This window comes from Heterocephalus glaber, unplaced genomic scaffold, assembly GCF_053883595.1.
Source record: "Heterocephalus glaber isolate CG9 unplaced genomic scaffold, H.glaber_assembly_v1.0 deba00000937, whole genome shotgun sequence".
Classification (NCBI taxonomy): Eukaryota; Metazoa; Chordata; class Mammalia; order Rodentia; family Bathyergidae; genus Heterocephalus; species Heterocephalus glaber.
The window spans coordinates 15,538,170-15,556,670 of NW_028258173.1; the positions used below are offsets into that span (position 1 = coordinate 15,538,170).

General features: G+C 40.8%; 1 protein-coding gene and 1 long non-coding RNA gene across 2 annotated transcripts in view; one reads left to right on the top strand and one right to left on the bottom strand.

Moving 5' to 3' along the window:
- Pitpnc1 (phosphatidylinositol transfer protein cytoplasmic 1) overlaps positions 1-4,956 on the top strand; it is a 273,815-nt gene extending 268,859 nt beyond the window's left edge. Inside the window, exon 10 of the mRNA XM_087208224.1 lies at positions 28-4,956. Coding sequence (XP_087064350.1) covers positions 28-344 — 317 coding nt within the window. The 3' untranslated portion in view covers positions 345-4,956. The remainder of the gene's footprint in view (positions 1-27) is intronic.
- LOC110346823 (uncharacterized) overlaps positions 1-18,501 on the bottom strand; it is a 78,928-nt gene that overhangs the window by 47,090 nt on the left and 13,337 nt on the right. The gene's annotated exons all lie outside the window — the stretch shown is intronic.

The following is an 18,501-nucleotide window of genomic DNA, read 5'->3' on the forward strand; positions in this document are numbered from 1 at the left end:
ATTTTCTCTCTGTTTTTCCCTTTGAAGACATGACAATGGATGAAGTCCGGGAATTCGAACGAGCCACTCAGGAAGCCACCAACAAGAAAATCGGCGTTTTCCCACCTGCAATTTCCATCTCCAGCATACCCCTGCTGCCTTCTTCAGTGCGCAGCGCCCCGTCCAGCGCTCCATCCACACCCCTGTCCACAGACGCGCCAGAATTTCTGAGTGTTCCCAAAGATCGGCCCCGGAAGAAGTCTGCTCCAGAAACTCTCACGCTTCCAGACCCTGAGAAAAAAGCCACCCTGAATTTACCTGGGATGCACTCTTCTGATAAGCCATGTCGGCCCAAATCAGAGTAACTCCATATGAATATCTCATGGGGTTTTGTATTTTCATTTTGGGTTTTATTTTTGTTTTTTGGTTTTTTTAAGGAATCTTCTGGTATAGGAAAAGACTGCCTTGTCACTCAGACATGTTCCTTTGATCTCCGAGTGTGCATGTGGTTAAGTAATTTCACAAATAATATGAATCCCTAAGTGTGCCACACAGCATCATAGTACATGTAAGATGTAAGCCTTGCAAAAACCAGAAGGAATCTTCTATAGCCACCACTGTCAGCCAGAGAGAAAGCCTTGTTCATTGGCATTTGTTGAGGTTGGCATGGACTTCAAGAGTAAATATATGGAAGTTTACACCACTTTGTTGCCAGGTGTGGTAAAGTAGTGAAGGCACTTTCCTCCCATCAAACCTGAAATTCTCAAAACTATTCTCAGGCATCACATAACCAATTGTTAAATTTTGAACTGTTGACCACCAATACTTGAATACCAATAGTTACTGAGATTCCTATTTTTGGTTAGTCTGACTCAGGATTTGGGGCCTAATTAACTATTTAAATTTTTGAAAATTTTAATTATCAGTCCATAAAGGCTCCAAGTGCAATTAATAATAACTTATTTATACCTTTCACAGAATTTAATAAAGATTCCGCTTGTATCTGTCTTTTAATAGCTTTCCCCTTTGTGCCCTTGTGGCCTCAGAAATCTTCCAGAGTTGCATGGATGAATGTCACCGTAACTGATTTATTTAGAATGGCTCAGTTTAGGAATCAAGAGGCCCAGGTGAGACAAACATCTCTTTTCTCTACAGGTACCAACAAACCTTGACTTGCCAGCTTCCATCATCCTTTAAGATTTCTCAGAATTTTCAATTAACTGAATAGAATTCATTAATTATTTGCCCATTCGAAGAAGTTCAAGGGTAGAGTAAGCTAACTGGACTTTAACACTGTGAGAATATCTGGGGTGTGAATCATGAGAAACAGAATCATCTACGATTCCCTCCTGATTTTACTCTTAGTAACATCCAAACTTCCCTGGGAAGGATTGCCCACCCCCAGACCATAGGGAAGAAGATCCAAATAGTGGGGCCTGGGGTTGTAGCTCAGTAGTAGAGCATTTGTCTAGCATGTTTTAAGGCCCTGGGTTCAATCCCTAGCACTGCACACAAAGGAAAGAAAGAGAAAGGGGGGAAAGAGAGAAATTCAAATATTGAGGATATTGTGGAAATCAAGAAAATACTGCCAAGTGGAGGAAGAGAATGAGAATTTCTGACTCCTGTTTGTAAAACAAAGTGGGGGGAGGCAGGATTAATAACAAATGTCTCTCTGTCTTGCTTTCATTTCTGCAAGATTAGAATCAAGGTTGACAGAAGATAAGATCTTTTATCAAAGTGACAGAGAAGAGAGCTCTTCTTTGGTTTAAAGAGAGCAATCTGTCACGATTGCACCTCACTGCCTTTAAACACCTGAGGGAGAGCAAGCAGAATCTCAACACTGACATTTGTCCTCCCAGAGAGGAAGAGAACAAGATAATTGAGCATCTCTGAGGCCCACGCCCTACCTAGCTTGCCTTCTGGGCCATAACCTCCAACCTCAGGAAATGGACCTTCCCAAAACACAAGATTCCAAAGGAAACCAAACAAACCAAGGAGCATCTTCTCCTACCCTCAGAGCCTCTCAGCCAGTGGACCCTGCCTGCTCCCCCTCCCAGTGCTCGACACTCTGTGTAGTCGTTCAGGTCAAAACACTCTCCAAGGTGCAGGCGCTGGCCCCGTGAGCCCAGCACCAAAGTGTTCAAGTGTCTTGATCATTTCTTTATCTATAGATTGACATTTAGCTTACAAGGAAAACAGACTCTGTACTCAAAGGAAACTGGTTGCGTATAGCTTAGATCAACCATACACCTTTTACTTAAGAATGATAGTATCATAGTAAGACACCTTCTTTGCATGGTATGGAAGCATGAATTTTGCTTGTGAGAAAACTTAGTCTTTTATCAACCCCCTTGAACTTCTCAATGGCTCCCTCTCCACGTACTAGTACTTAATGGGAATTTTTGGCTTCAGAAAGCAAAATTCTATTTGCAGAATACGTGGATGTGTATATGTAGTTGCTTACCATTTGCAAGCTGAAATCAGGGTAGGGATGGGATCATTATTTTCATTATAGAATAAATTTCTTGTGCAGGTTGTTTTCATATCTGGCACCAAATTTTTCCATGAATACCATTGCTATTTTCCTTTTTCATAAAGTAGCTTCTGCTGTCAAGGTCAACGACTTGATATGTTTTAGAAAGCTAATTTCTGATTTCCTTTTGTGACTTTTATTTCTTTTATAGCCAATATAATACCACAGACATCAATTGCAAAGCTACCCACAATAGTGTGATTCTTAACCAACAAATATGTGCTCTTAAAGTATGTCTAGTTTTTCTGTCTACGTGTGGTTTGTGAGCATTACAAGGGGTGGGGGGTTGCAGGTATTCCTTTAGTTGCTTTGAATAATCTAGTCATCCAAGGCATAAATGACTTCAATATTTTATAAACCTTGGTTTCTACCTATCATTTCACTTTCTCCATACATGAATTTGTTATTGTGGGATACAAGCCTGCAATGAGTGTGTATATATAACATTAATAATTCTTATCTTATAAGGATGGAAATTAAATGGTTGCATGATGGAAATTTAAAAGGAAAAAAAAGCAGAAACTTGAATTTGCTAAGCATGTTTGAGGAAAAACAGAATCCTTAACTCAGTGCCTCTGTCTGCAATGTGGAAACCTTCAGCTTTGTTCACCAAAATTGTATTATACCTGTATATATATAAATATAGTGTAGTGAGTCACACACCACCAGTTTTAAGTATCTGGTAGCCAAATTAAAATAGATAATCCATAGGCTAATACATATGTCCATCCCTCTTCATCTCTGATGTTAGCAGAAACCATCAAAATGACCATAAGCTTCATTAATTTGGGTGGATTTCAAATGTGAAATGTCCCTGTGGTTTTTGTTGACTGTAGTATAGCATTCTTGCTTTGGCTGTGCTTTTCCAGGATAAGAAGGTCTCAGTGTTTCTACTGCATAAACTTTGTCAGAAATCACCTGTAAAGATCATTTCATTTTGAGCTGTAGTAAAATAAAGCAAAGGAAAAAAGATAACAATGAAAGAGGCTGTGACATTTTTAGTTGCCACCATTATGATTGAAACAATCTGAGTTTATTGGTGACCTTATTTATACACCCTTCTGTTTTTGCATCTATATGTGGAAAAGTAGTCTTAATTTATTTAGAGGTATGTATTAGCCATGTTCTGGATTGTGAAGATAAGTAGTGTAGTTGAGGATATGGAATGAAGATGCTTAAAAACCCAACAATTCCCCCCCCAAGTAATTATGTGGTTTTATTTCAAGGCACTATAATAAACAGTGAACTAAGAGAGTAGATTCTGACACATCTTGATGAATCATTTTTCAGTGCAAGTTTTAAGGTGAATGTTTTTATTTATATTTCTAAATTATACTTTCTTTCTAGACTGGGGATACAGCTTAGTGGTAGAGTACTTGCCTAGCAGGTGCCCTGGGATTGATCCTCAGCATAGCAAAATGAAAAATAATTCTACTTTCTTTAGTATGTTTCCATGGCTCAGAGATCACAAAGTAATAGGTTACTGGCTGGCCTAGGTCAATAGGATTTTTTTTTTTTTTTTTTTTTTTTGTACTAAGGATCGAACTCAGGTCCTTGTGCTTTCGAGGCAGGGGCCAGAACCACTGAGCTAAATCTCCGGCCCTGGGAATTTTATTTTTGAGAGGGGCCAGAGTATAATTTACTCTACATAAAATGTATAATCAGATAATCCAATAGAGAAGAACTGTCTAAGCAGTTTTAGTACTTCTGATCATTTGACTCAGTAGACTAGGTATCTGCCATCTGAGTTGTTAAAATTAAGGGGAAAAAATCCTGTCCAGTGAATGTAACTTGATCATAAATAAACTACTTTCGACTGTTCATTCTTGCTGAAACTGAAGTGTCACACAATAGCAGTGTTGGTTGGCATGCTGAGGCAAAACATGTTGGGTTCTTCCCTGTTCTACTTTCAAAACAATCTCTTACCATTTGAAATGTAAGTGTTTAAGCTTTGTAGGAGTTAGTGCAATAAGAGAATGTGATTATGTTGAGAACTTTTCAGATGCCATAATTAATTGTCATGTTGTTATGAAGTTAACCGATGCTTTAGAATTTTGCTTTCAGTTAAAGTCGTGCCTGTTGATTGCCGGTCTCTCTCTTCAGTTTCTCTGTATCGCCAAGAAGACAAGAGGTTCTTTGAACTGATTTTATCCCTATGTCATTGATGTGTAGCTTCAAGTGTAATTTTTAGTGTTTACATTTTGAGCTGGGATCTTGATTGGTTAAATTAGTCCAAATACCACTGCCACTGCTGAAGGACCAAGTGTTAGAATGCAGTGTTACAGACGACAAGTGGAGCGAGTGGAAGTTGATCCTCACATACACCATACTTCTGTATCATTTTATGGCTGTACTGTGTCGTACCCCCTCCCCCAGTTATTTATTATTGTTAATAACTTACTTTTTCTTACATTCTGTTGTAAATAAAGTACAAAGCAATCTTCTTTCCAAGTGTAAGTTCCTCTCTCTCCTCAGCCAGTCAAGGGAATGTTGGCCACAGTGAACTTGCAGGTTGATGGGAAGAAGATGTAGAGAAAGAAGGAACAAGCCACATACTGCTACTTAGACCCAGTTCAAGGACCTGGCCTATAACCAGCATATGGTTCTCTGAGGGACAGGACCCGTGGTACGAAAAGTGGGTGCCTGCTCAAATTAACCAGCCAAAAAGTACCCAAGGTAAACCTGTAAACCTGTGGGATACACACATAGCCTCATCTGTCCATCTAGAAGGCATCTGATTCCCTCTCAAATTCAAGGCCACACGGCCCAGAGGAGTCTGTTGGAATGACCCTGGCAGGACACCATATTCTCTCCATGGCAGGTTGAGGTACTTTTTAAGGTGAACTAAAAGCACTCTGATACGGTTTCTCCATCTCAAGTAGCTCATGTTGTTCACAAAAGGGTGCCCTGGGGATGGGAACAGCAAGGCTTTAGTGTTCCTTGCTCATTGGCTCTGCAGAGCCAAAGCCACAGCTCACCCTTTGCTTCATGCTCTTCTGTTCAATCATAAAACCATGTCAACATCTGATCTTTCACGGGCTTCATCACTCACCTTCCTGTAACAGTGCACCAACAGCTTTCTACACTGAAAAGTTTCCCCAAATCACATAATTTCAATCCAATTAACTAAAACATGTTTGCTTTTGTAGCTCCAACGTCACCATTACCACCCTTACCCTGCCTTTTAATTCTCTATTCAAAACACAAACTTTCCGCACATAGTAGCTATCTGACTTTCAGCCTATAATCTTGGGTACAGCAGGATAGGTGCTGGCTGATTCCTGGAGCTGAACTATATGGGGTCGTTAAATATTTGGGTGCTTAATGTTAAATATAAAGATATTTATAACACTCCTAGCTTTTAATCAAGGCATGACCTCATTTGAGCACAACTCATAGACTCCTGAACAAACACATTTTTTTCTAAAATTTCCTTATTTCCCTACATCCCACTTGGGATTTCTTTTTCTTTTCTTTTCTCTTTCTCCTCATTCCCCCCACCTTAGTACTATAAATTAAACCCAGAGGTTGCCCATGGTATGAAATTCCTCTACCACTAGGCTACATCCCCTGGAAACTTGTGTTTTCTTGTCACAGCCTCTACACCTTGGCCTCAAGTTCAGGATCCATCATGTGTCCTTTCTCCAAGCCCTTATTCTGAAATATCCATATATAAAAAAATGTCACTGTCAGCCAGGTGTAGTGGCACACACCTGTAATCCCAGCACTTGGGAGACTGAGGCAGGAGGATTGAGTTCAAGGCCAGCCTGGACTACACAGAGAGACCCTCTCAAAAAAAAAAAAAAAAAAAACAAAACATATATATATATATACATACACACATATATATGTCAAACCTAAAGTTTTGATGGCTTAGAAACAACAATCAACCTGTGTGCGCACATAAACGTTCCAGTATGTGTATGCTTAACTCAGTGTGGTAGATCCCGGCAAACCCAGTTTTCAGGTTTGCAGATTGACATTTTGAGCTTAATGTAATAGGTCCTGATAGTCCGTGCTCCCATAAATTCTCCCTCTCCTGTGCTGTGCAAACTAATAAGATATCCCACTCAAATTTAAGTATTTACCTATTTTCCTGCTCTTGGGAAAGTTGGGAACAGGCTAATACTTTGCCTTAATGCTCTTGTTCCCAACATTGAGGGACTGAGCTAAAGTGTAGCCAAAGAAATCCGATACGGCCTCAGGACCTCCTGAACCCTAACATTCTGTAAGCAACATTAATGGGTTGAATAGGCACCTGGACGATAAGGGAAGTACCAACTACCTGCACAGAAGGCAGACACAAAAGACATGTATCTCCTTTAACTTGATAAAGTTTTATTTTTCCAAATGTAAAATTGCTTGGATCTGTTCATGCACCTTCCCCAACCTCTGGGCTTAGAAACTTATAGTTGGGAACTTCCTTACGGTAGAGATTGTCACAAGTAGCCTTTTGGGTGTTTTTGTTTTGAGACAGAGTATCACTATGTAGTTCAGGCTGACCTTGAACTCACTATGTAGCCCAGGCTGGCCTCAAACTCATGCCGATCCTCCTGCCTCAGCCTCCTGAATGCAGGGATTATGGGTGTGCACCAACAAGAAGCTTTTTGAAACAAGACTAAGTTATTGAGCTTGTCACAAACTTTGTCTTTGGATCACTTCTTTCTGGTCTGGCCCTCTATGCCTTCAGCCCTTTTTTATTTTGTATTTTGAGACAGGGTCTCACTAAGTCATTAAATTGCCCAGCTGGGCCCCAACTTGTGATCTTCCTACATCAGACCCCCAGAGTGTAGGATCACAAGCATGCAGCACAATGCCCACCTTTTCCCTTTCTTAGCTGACTTTCTCATGTCTTTCTTCTTTTTGCCGTCCTTAGGTGGCCTCCCAAGTTAAAAGGGTAGTGTTCACTGTGACCGTACTAACTTAAAGGCATTTTCCTTCACCTTCCTTCCTTCCTTCAACTTAAGGGCACTTTGACCACCACCAGTGCAGGGGGTGAGGCAGCCAAATCTGGACTTTTGTGAATTTTAAATCTTATTCCAAATTAACTGTCCAGAGCCGGGGGTTTAGCTCAGTGGTTCCACTGCCTGCCTCGCAAGCACAAGGTCCCAAGTTTGATCCCCAGTACCAAAAAAACCAAAAACAAATTAACTGTCCAGCTCCCAAAGGAGTCTCCCTGCAAGACAGGGGCTATAGAATTGCTCTGAGCCCTTAAGCATACCCAGAGCCTTCTAAAGGTAGCTGACTCCCCCTGTGTGTAGAATGTGGTTAGAGTCACTCATCAGTGCTAAAAGTACATTCTGTCTCTTCTCTGAACGTCACCTGGAAATTTAGAAAGATTTCTACATGTCTGACTTTTCCCAATGTCATCTTTGCAGTTTTTGAAATCTATGATAAAAACCCAAAGATGTGACATTTCACCATCATCACTTACCTTAGAATTTGTTCTTTTGAGACTGGGACTATAGCTGACTGGGACAGCACTTGCCTACCATGCAGAAGACCCTGGGTTCAATCCTCTGCCCATTTTTTTAAAAAATGAATTTGCTGTTTCTTCTGGGGAGCATAACTGGTGGATGCTACAAAATGCCTTGATGATTTCGAATGGTTATAAACACCTTCCCAGGGGCTGGGGTGTAGCTCAGTGGTGGAGCCCTTGCCTAACATGCAGGAAACACTGAGTTCAATCCCCAGCACTGAATAAATATAAATAAATAAACGAATGAACATCTTTGCTTTTGGTACATGGTATGGTTATTGTTTTTCATAGCTATGTAATATTCTTCATAGTTGAAAATCCATAAACTGCTTAAATAGTCCTTTATTATTTAGCATTTATGTTATTTTCAGGATTTTATCATTATGCAGAGTGCTGCTAGGCACCTCTTTTAACACAGTTTATGTCTTTTTAAAAATTGTTTTGGATAAATTCCCAGAAATCAGGCCAGGGATGTAGCTCAGTGACACTGTGCCTGCCTGGCAAGCAAAAGGTCCTGAGTTCAATCCCTGGTACCAAAAAAAAAAGAAAAAGAAAAAGAAATCATTTACTGGGTCGAAGAACATTTTTGTGACCTTGGATACTTACTGCCAACATCTCCTCCAATGAAAACTGTACGAATTTACAATTCTACTGACAACATAGGAGTGAGAGCTTGTGTCTTTTTAAATAAGTATATGTACTTTTTTTTTTTTTTTGGTACCGGGGATCGAACTTGGGACCTTATGCTTGCGAGGCAGGCACCAGAACCACTGAGCTAAATCCCCAGCCCCTAAGTATATGTACTTTTACAAGTTCACTATTCTCAACACGTTAAGCAGTTGCTAGCGTCCAAGTCCCATGTAAGTCGTTCACTAGTTTAATGTATGAATAGGTCAAATACCCTTCCATGGGGTATTCACACGGGAAGGAGAGAGTCAAGGCACAAAGAAGCACCATGGTTTCTTTAAATGATCAATACCTTTTCTAACTTCCTAAACTGGAGAAACTGGCTACAAGAGCAATGAAAGCCTCACTTGAGCATAAGGAACTGCATTTAATTGAATAAACAAACATCAATTCTAAGTCTTTTCGTTTCCACGCTTTCAATGCTAACAAACACTGAATACATCTTTACTTGAGGATTTCCAGAAAACCACCACATAAAAGCACTGACTAGGGCCAGGGATTTAGCTCAGTGGTTCCAGCGCCTGCCTTGTAAGCACAAGGTCCCGAGTTCAATCCCTGGTACCCCCCCCCCCAAAAAGCACCGACTAGTTGGGAGATTTTGTTAACCAAGACAGAATCAGAATAAAGACTGGAGCTCACAGTTATCTTAGGGGTTGTGATTCCCTGATTATAACAGAACCTTGGTAAGGACAAAGCAGAATTCTTGAGCATTTGGGTCTTTTTGTTTTGCAGTACTGAGGATCAAACCCAGGGTGTGGAGCATGCTGGGTAAGCCCTCTACCACTGGGCTACAACCCCAAGCCAGAATTCTTCCTCATCCTTCTACTTAACTTCTGGAAAGAAGTTTGAACTAAGGTGCATATATGTCCCTCAAAAAGGAACATAACAGCCTATATATCCTATTCTCTTGAGCTACGTGAGCACCAACCCTGAGGAACAGAAAATTCTCCACAGGGAGAGTATTATGGCCATGACTCATACATAACAAGGACAGGGTATAAAATTTACCCTCAAGTTAGTTTGGACTCTGACTGTTTCCAAACTTCCCAAGTTCCCTACACCTTCATTTTTTATTTTTTTTATTTTTTGGTACCGGAGATCGAACTCGGGTCCTTGCACTCGCACAGCAGGCAGCGAAACCACTGAGCTAAATCCCCACCCCACACCTTCATTTTTTAAATCTAAGAAAAGATTTCACTGAGAGAAATAGCCCCACCTCAATTATTTTTTTCTGCTATGACATGATTGTCATAACTCTCAAACACTTCCTAGTTATTTACTGCAAGGGAACATACATAACAAAATTTACCCTATCAACCATTTTTAAGTATATGACACAATGGCATTAAGTATATTCCCAACATTATACAACTACCACCGCTATTTCTAGAAGTGTTTTCCTCATCCCAAACATGAAGAATGAGTCTGTACCCATTAAATACAACATCTCAAAGAAAAATCCTTATCACACCCATCCCTACCCTCAGCCCCCAGTAGCTCCATTCTACTTCTTTCCCCATGATTTTGCCTATTTCGGGTGCCTCATATAAGCGGAATCCTATCACACTGGTCCTTCTGTGTTTGACTTATTTCACTAAGCATAATGTTTGCAAGATTCATCCATGTTATTGTAGGCATCAAACATTTAAAAGGCATTTTAGGGGGGGAAATACATGAACCAACAAACATAGATAGAACCTACCACATGCTGCATTAATAAAGAGAAGTTTTCTAGAATTTCCTAATGCTGTGTGATACTGAGCAAGTCACATTACCTTCCTGACCCCTCACATGTGTAAAACACTCCCCTTAACAGCAGATGGCATATATTGAATCTGAATGGCAAGTACATAAAAACAAGATCACCATTTGGTGATGGAAGCTACTGCTGAAGCATCACAAGGAGAGGGGCGGGACACAAGCATTTAAAATCGAAGTTCTGTGCACAAAGCCATGGCTTGCAAGATGTGCAGACGATGGCACTCCCTTGAGCTCTGCTGATACACAAAGCTCCTATATTCAGAGTTTATTCTAAGTGAATCTCTGTTCCTTTCAACAACAGAAGCTAACTACAAATTGTGGCTGTGTTAGTCAGCTTTCCTGTACTGTCTCAAAATACCTGAGATAAGCAACTGGGATGCAAGAAAGATTTGGTTTTGGTTCGTAGTTTCAGAGGTTTCAGTCCATAGTCACTTGTCCCTGTTACTTTGGGCCAGTGGGAGTGCTTGGTAGAGGAGGCAGGCAGCAAACAGAGAGAGGAAGAGCTGGGGTCCTAATATCTCCTTCAAGGCTACAATCCCAGTGATCTAGCCTCCTCCAGCTAGGCCCCATCTCTCCAAGGTTCCACCACCTCCCAATAGCACCATAGCCAGGGGACCAGGCCTTTAACAGAGTCTTTGAGGGACACTCAAGATCCAAACTATAGCAGTTGGAAATCATGTTTCAATGTCCTTACTAGAAATAAGTTTGCATAGAGTACATATAAGAAATACAATTTTTGAGCCCTTTTCCAGGATTCGAAAAATGTCCCAAGTTGCAAGAAAAAGAATGATGTTTCAAGAATATGATAAAATATCAGGGTGTGGTAGTATACACCTGTAATCCTGGCCACTCAGAAGGCTGAGGCAAGAGGGTCACAAGTTCAACGCCAGCCTGAGAACTTCAGTCAGATTCTTTCTCAAAATAAAAAATTAGAAAGACTGAGGACATAGCTCAGTGTTAGAGCACGAGGTTCAATCCTCAATACTAGGGAGCCAGGGTGGGGTGGGGCGGGGGATAAGGTGAAATTGGTTTCTCCTTGAACTATATACCATCGATGAAGTCAGACCTGCAAGTCCAGTTTCCCTTCCATGCATGCAAGTTGTAGAAATAATTATTTTACTCCTATAAAGAGAATTTTTAAAAAAGAGAGACAGAACTAAATGAGAGTGCTTGAACCATTTAAAAAACTGGCTAATTTCTGATTACCTAGTGGATCAGTAATATAATATTCAAATTCCCTTGAGCAACATGGCCTGCTATTGTCAGAATATACAAATATCAAGGCCAGGGATTTAGCTCAGTGATTTCGCCGCCTGCTGCACAAGCTCAAGGACCTGAGTTCCATCTCTAGAACCAAAAAAAAAAAAAAAAAAAAAAGCATATAAAAAAAACCCAAATATCAAAAGCTTCTCATTTTTTTCTGATATCCTAGGTCTAGTTCACATGTAAATGGAAAACCTTTTTAGCAGGATAAGATACCCTCCCCACTTGATGAATGGCTTTTTGTTTTGTTTTTTTAATGCTAATTTTTTTTTTTTGTACATGGGATCGAACTCAGGTCCTTTCACTTGCACAGCAGACGGCAAAACCACTGAGCTAAATCCCTGGCCCTTGATGAATGGCTTTTGAGACAGGTCTGATTAATCCATAGATTTCTAATTAAACTAGAAAGGCCAACATTTTATTAATTGCCTTTGCTAAGCAACACTAGTGCTTCAGCTGAAACTCTTTAATGATTCTTTTTTATATGAAATTAAGCCAAATACACCCAGAGAGGCACACATATCTTAAATATGAGCCTCTTCAAATCTAGATCTAAATGCAAATCAATTATTTTGAGTGTTTTTTTGGTAATATACTTTTCCTCCCCACTGCACCTATCTTGACACTTCAGATGAAAACCAAGGAAAAAGTTTTTAAAAGTTTAAAAAGTAGAATCCCTCAGACTCCTGAGGGGATAAGCTGTGAGACTTTCTTCCTAGAGGACGCACCAGGACACAAAAAAGAGACTTCTGCTGAAATAAAAATGAAGATAGTCACAGTTTGTCCAAGAGGGTGCAAAATCTCTCTGTGGCCCCATAGGGCAGGCCACAGTTTCCTCACAGACATAACTTCTGGATAAAGAATTCTGTCTGGGGGACGGTGATTTAGCTCAGTGGTTTCGCTGCCTGCTGCGCAAACACAAGGACCCGAGTTCAATCCATGGTACCAAAAAAAAAAAAAAGAATTCTGTCTGGAACAAATGTGCTTGCAAGAGGGCTGGAGATTTAGCTTAGCGGTTCCAGTGCCTGCCGCGCAAGCGCAAAGTCCCAAGTTCGATCTACAGTACCAAAAAAAAAAATGTGCTTGCAAGGGTCTCACTATGTAGTCCAAGTTGGCCCTGAACCCGGTATGTGCCCACAAATTCAAGGCAATCCTCCCGCCTCAAGCTCCCAAGTGCATGGACTACAGGTGTGTACCACTACACCTGGCTGATTTTTATTTTATACATATGTCCCATGCAATTATTCATTGTTTACCTGAAATTAGAGGGGACCTAGCATCCTGATTTTTTTTTTCTAAATCACAAGAGCTTGGCAAGATCTAGCCCCTCCCACTCTTTCTTGGCTCATCTCTCATTAGATATCTGTTGTCTTCTGTCTCAAGCATATTCTTCAGAATCTGAAATAGGCAGGGGTCTCACTATGTGGTCCAGGCTGGCCTAGAACTTACAGCAATCCTCCTGCCTCAGCCTCCTGAGTGCTGGGATTACAGATGTAAAATTCAAATTTAACTGGGCATCCTGTATTCTATTTGGTCATTGTCCTTCTTGTTGTTGGAACACAATAGCTGACACTCACAACTTAATAGTGGAAAGGCTTATTTTGGCTCAGTTGTAGAGGTTTCAGTCCATAGTCGGCTGGCTCCAAGGCAGGGTGGCATGGCAGAGGGGGATAGCAGAAGACAAATAGCTCATGGCAGGGCAGTGGAAAGTAGCAAGATATCAAGGGAGGAGGAAGAGATAGACCTTTCCAGGCCATGCCCATAGGGACCCATCTCCTCCACCAGGCTTCACCTCCAAATCACGGTCAGCTATAAACTTATCAGTGGACTCATCCATAGATCACTATCACACCCCTGCCATCCAGTCACCTCCCAGAAGGCCCACCTGGAAGTGCATGAGGCTGTGGGGGGATATCAAGATATAATCCATAACAGCAGCCCTACCTGATGGTCAAGGTAAGAATTTGACTGTGTTCATCCTGAGAACAATATATTAAAGGTTTATAAGCAGAGAGCAGAATTAATCTGATTAGAAATTTGAATATAGATCGTACAGGTCACAGACTGCAAAGGAGACTGCTAAGAAGCAAGGAGACCACAAAGCAATTACCATGATGCCAGGGGAGGTGACAGTGGAAGAGAGGTACACAAGTTGACCTATGTTTAGAAGGGAAAATGTACAGTACTTGGTGATGTGCTGCAATAGTGTTTGAGCTATCTTTCATGTGCTAATGGTGCCCAGCTCTATTTTCACCCACCTGGGCCCTGCCAGGAACTCCAGTGTCATAGAGGCTACCGAGTATTTTGCATTTCAAATTTAAAAGAGCTGAGTGTGGTGGTGCACACCTGTAATCTCAGCACTCAGGAGGCTGAGAGAAAAATCGCCATGAGTTCAAGGCCAGCCTGCACTACAGAGTGAGATCTTGTCTCAAAAAACAGGGGCCAGGGATTTAGCTCAGTGGCTCTGCTACCTGCCTCGCAAGTGCAAGGTCCCGAGTTCAATCCCCGGTATTAAAAAAAAAAAAAAAAAAGCAAAAAACAAAAAGGAAAGTAGAGGAAAGGGGAAAGGAAAGAAAGAAGAAAAAGAATGGAAAGAAGGGAAGGAAAGAGAGGAGGGAAGAGAAAAGGTTAGTCTTGTTAAATATGCATTAATGAAAATCAGGTAAAGAACTCTAGACTACCAGAAAGGAATAACTGTATTCTAATTTTTTTTTTTTTTTGGTACCGGGGATCGAACTCGAGTCCTTGCGATTTCGAGGCAAGCGGCAGAACCACTGAGCTAAATCCCCAGCCCCTGTATTCTAATTTTTGACGACGACCTTATTTGCTACTATAAACATCACATTGGAAGTTCACATAATATTTCTGTGTTTCCTCATTTGTTCCAAAAGGATAATAATATCTTCCCTAGTACATGAGTTTATTGTTACAATAAAACAAAATTGTATATGTGTATTCCTTTAAGTAGCCAAAAGCGCCATGTGTGGGCAACAGCAGAAGGGCCACTTCCATGTCTCCCGAGGATCAAGCCTTTTAAGATGTCGGAAGTCGGGGGTGGGGGGGAGAATGAGGTTAAAGGAAGCTACTGAATGAGCAAAACTTTCTTGGAACCAGGCCCTTCAGGGGAAAGGCTGCCCTAAACAACTTGTCACCTAGGGCCACCCGGCCCTGGGGTTTTCAGCAAAAACCATTGCCAAATCAAGGAGAATAAGGAGAAAAACATAGAAAAGGAAGAAGTAACTGATGAGAAATTTCACTATTCAGTAACATTGCTGGGATTCCACCTAGGGTGAACAGGGCTAATTTACCTTTTCAGCATGCTTCCTCAATACATATTTCTCAAAAAAAAAAAAATAATAAAATAAAATAAAAAAATATATATATATTTCTGGAAAAGATATTTTTTGATTGGAAATTTCATGTAAAAAAAGGAACCGCTTCCAAATAGTTCCACAAGTAAAAAGTAATATGTTAATATTATTTTTCTTTCAGATATTAAGGACACCTTTTTAGTATTACTTATCAGCATCAATCCAAACTGATATGTATGTGGAAATTAGTTCATTTTGAAAAATTCAGCTGTTTAGAAGCTTTAGGTTTTTTTTTTTTAAAGAGAATCACATCTTTTGCAGATTTGGAGATGGATGGAAGGGAAGGAAAGGGAACCAAAAAAAGAATTAAGATGTGTTATATACATGTGTCAACTCCCCATAAGGAAGATGATCATATGTACTGCAACCATTTACCAATAAAAATTAAAATTGAGAACATAGAAAAAAGAAATCAGACTTCAGCTTAAAATCCACAAATAGGGGCCGGGGATTTAGCTCAGTGGTTTCGCAGCCTGCTGCGCAAGCGCAAGGATCCGAGTTCGATCTCCGGTACCAAAAAAAAAAATCCACAAATAACTTTATTGCATTTGGAATGCAATGTCTACTCCTTACTCTGGTACAGAGACCCCTAGACAGTCACAGTCTCTGCCTGTTGCAGCCGCTCCGCCTTCCAGCCTCCCCCTTACCTGTGTCCTCCTTGTCCATCAAATCTCAGAGTAAAGGTCTCGTCCTCCTGCCACAGCTTGCCTCCACGATGCACTGAAAGCTCTCTAGGAATAGGAGCCTGATCAGTGTCTTCTGGGCTGAGTGCACAGCTCTGAGCCACTCATGAATATTTGGGAGAGGAATGAATGAGTTCATGCAGCTGGGGCTGGGAGATGAGGAAGAAGTATCAGTGGTTTCTGCCCAGATCCAAAGCCCTGCTCATCTTTTGCTTCACCCTGATCCTCTAGCTCCAGTGAGTAGCAACTACTTCCAACAGGCTTTTTTTTTTTTTTTAACAAGGTCTCACTATGTAGTTCAGACTGGCCTTGAAATCACAGCGACCCTCTTGCCTCAGCCTCCTGAGTGCTGGAAGTACAGGTGTGCACCACCATGCCAGGCCTCTCTCAGGCTTTACATTCACCTGCTAACATTTACTTTTCCACAGGTCTCAGTGCTGCTCAGAGCTCCTCGAACTCCAAGCTGGACCCCTCATGACGACAAGCTGCCTAAACTGTTCCTAAACTGTCTTGCAGGTACTGTATTCTATGCATCTATCCATAACTCTTTCAGCAAGGGAGTCTCCTCCCCACATGGCCCCCTATTACAATTAAATCACAGGGTTTACATCCAAAATAGCTATCATTAAACAAACCAGGGTTGGACATGTAGTAGAGTTGGTAAAGTGATGGCCTCGCATGTGCAAGGCCCTGGGTTCAGTCCATAGGACAGAAAAATGTGTATATAGACACACAAAAAGAGGAAGTGAGGGAGGAAAGAGAGAGAGAGAGAGAGAGAGAGAGAACCAAGGACGGACAAAGATGTGGAGAAATTGGAAGCCTTATGCACTGCTAATAGGAATGTGAAATGATGCAGCCGCTGTGAAAAACAGTATGAAGTTTCCAAAAACAAGCTAAACGTAAAATTGCCATGTGATCCAGCTATTCCATGTCTGGTGATACAACAAAAGAATTGAAACAGAGTCTCCAAAAGGTATCTGTACACCCATGTGGACTAAAGCATTATTAACAATAGCCAAAATGTAGACCCTAGCCCAAATGCCCATGGATGTATGGAGAAACAAAATCTAGTTTATCCATACAACGGAATATCATTCCTTCTAAAAAAGGAAACTCTGGGGGCCAGGGATTTAGCTTAGTGGTTCCGGCACCTGCCTCGCAAGCACAAGGTCCCGAGTTCAATCCCCGGTACCAACAACAACAACAAAAAGGAAATTCTGACATATGCTACAACACAGATGAAACTTGAAGACGTGGCAGGTGAAATAAGACAGTCATAAAAGGATAAACATGATTCTCCTTATAGGTTTAAATATTCAGAGGAGCTAAATTCATAGAGGAAAAAAAGTGGAATAGGGCTGAGGGGAAAGGGGATGGAAATAATTGTTAGGTGTGAGAAGATGGAAAGGGTTTTTAGACAGATGGTGGTGATGGTTGTATAAATAAGTAAATGTACCTAACGCCACAGAACCATAAACTCAAAATGGTTAAAATTGTAAACTTTAATATATATACTAGAAAAATATTCCAGAAACAACCTTTGGATTTTGGCAAGATGAGGAGTGTACTACATTGAAATATATGCCCCAAAGTGTGACAAAAGATCTTAGATTCCTCCCCTCTCTCTTATTTTTGCTAGGGAGAAACCACCTTTAGAGGTTTCTGCCTGAATTTTTTTGGTGTTTTTTGGGGGGAAGGTGTTTGTTTGTTTTGCTTTTTGAAACAGGGTCTCACTATGTAGTTCAGGCTGGCCTTGATCTCACTATATAACCCAGGCTGGCCTCAAACTCACAGCAATCCTCCTGCCTCTCGAGTGCTGAGATTACAGGTACACACCACTACACCTGGTTTCTGCCTAAATTTTGAAAATAGCATTCTATTCTTTGCTGTGATGTGAACATTTACTTCTAAGGTGTTTTCAGATTCTAAAATGTATATATATTATATAAATACATACATATAAATTTATATATTTCAGAGCACCTTAGACCTTATTTAAGAAACACTATGACTTCTACATAATATGAAGATTTGGTGATATAAACATATCTATCACCCACCTTCTTTGCAAAATGGTCCCCCTATAAATATTCCCTTGACAAAAACTTTACTGTGCCCCATTCATGCGATAGCACCCATCACTGTCATGTTTCCATGACAAATCATAACAGGCAACATCCTCCCTTTTGAATACAGGAAAGCATCCCTCCCTGCCTGTTATGTAATGGGATGTGTTTACTGTATATCTATCACTTGTTTCTATACTTGAATGTGAGAAGCAACACCATCCCCTGGTCTTCATAGCTAGGCAGCCAAGCAGCATAAACACAGCAAACAACCCAGAGGGAACATCCCCAGCACATAGTAAGAAGTACAGGGCCAAGCTGCCTATCAAGACCAGCTCTTGAATGTCTCTAGCCAGTGATGAATAGTCAAGCCCTGTTCTTTCTCATTGACCTTGATGTATGGATACTGGAAGAAGACTTTGACCCATTCCTAGTTTAGACTATCTTACAAAAGATTCCTAGTTCCCTTAGTACAGCTAGTGTCCTTTCCAGAAAGGACTGCAATCTCCTTTAACAGTTTACCAAACTTAGACTCAGATTAACTGACAAATATGCAAGTGCTGTTCTAGCTTTCCCAACCAGTAAGTCTTAATGACTTTATCCTAATGCATCAAGCCCATATTCTATTTATTACCATGGCTTGAAACAGAAGTGTACCAAATTCTTTGTATGGATCATG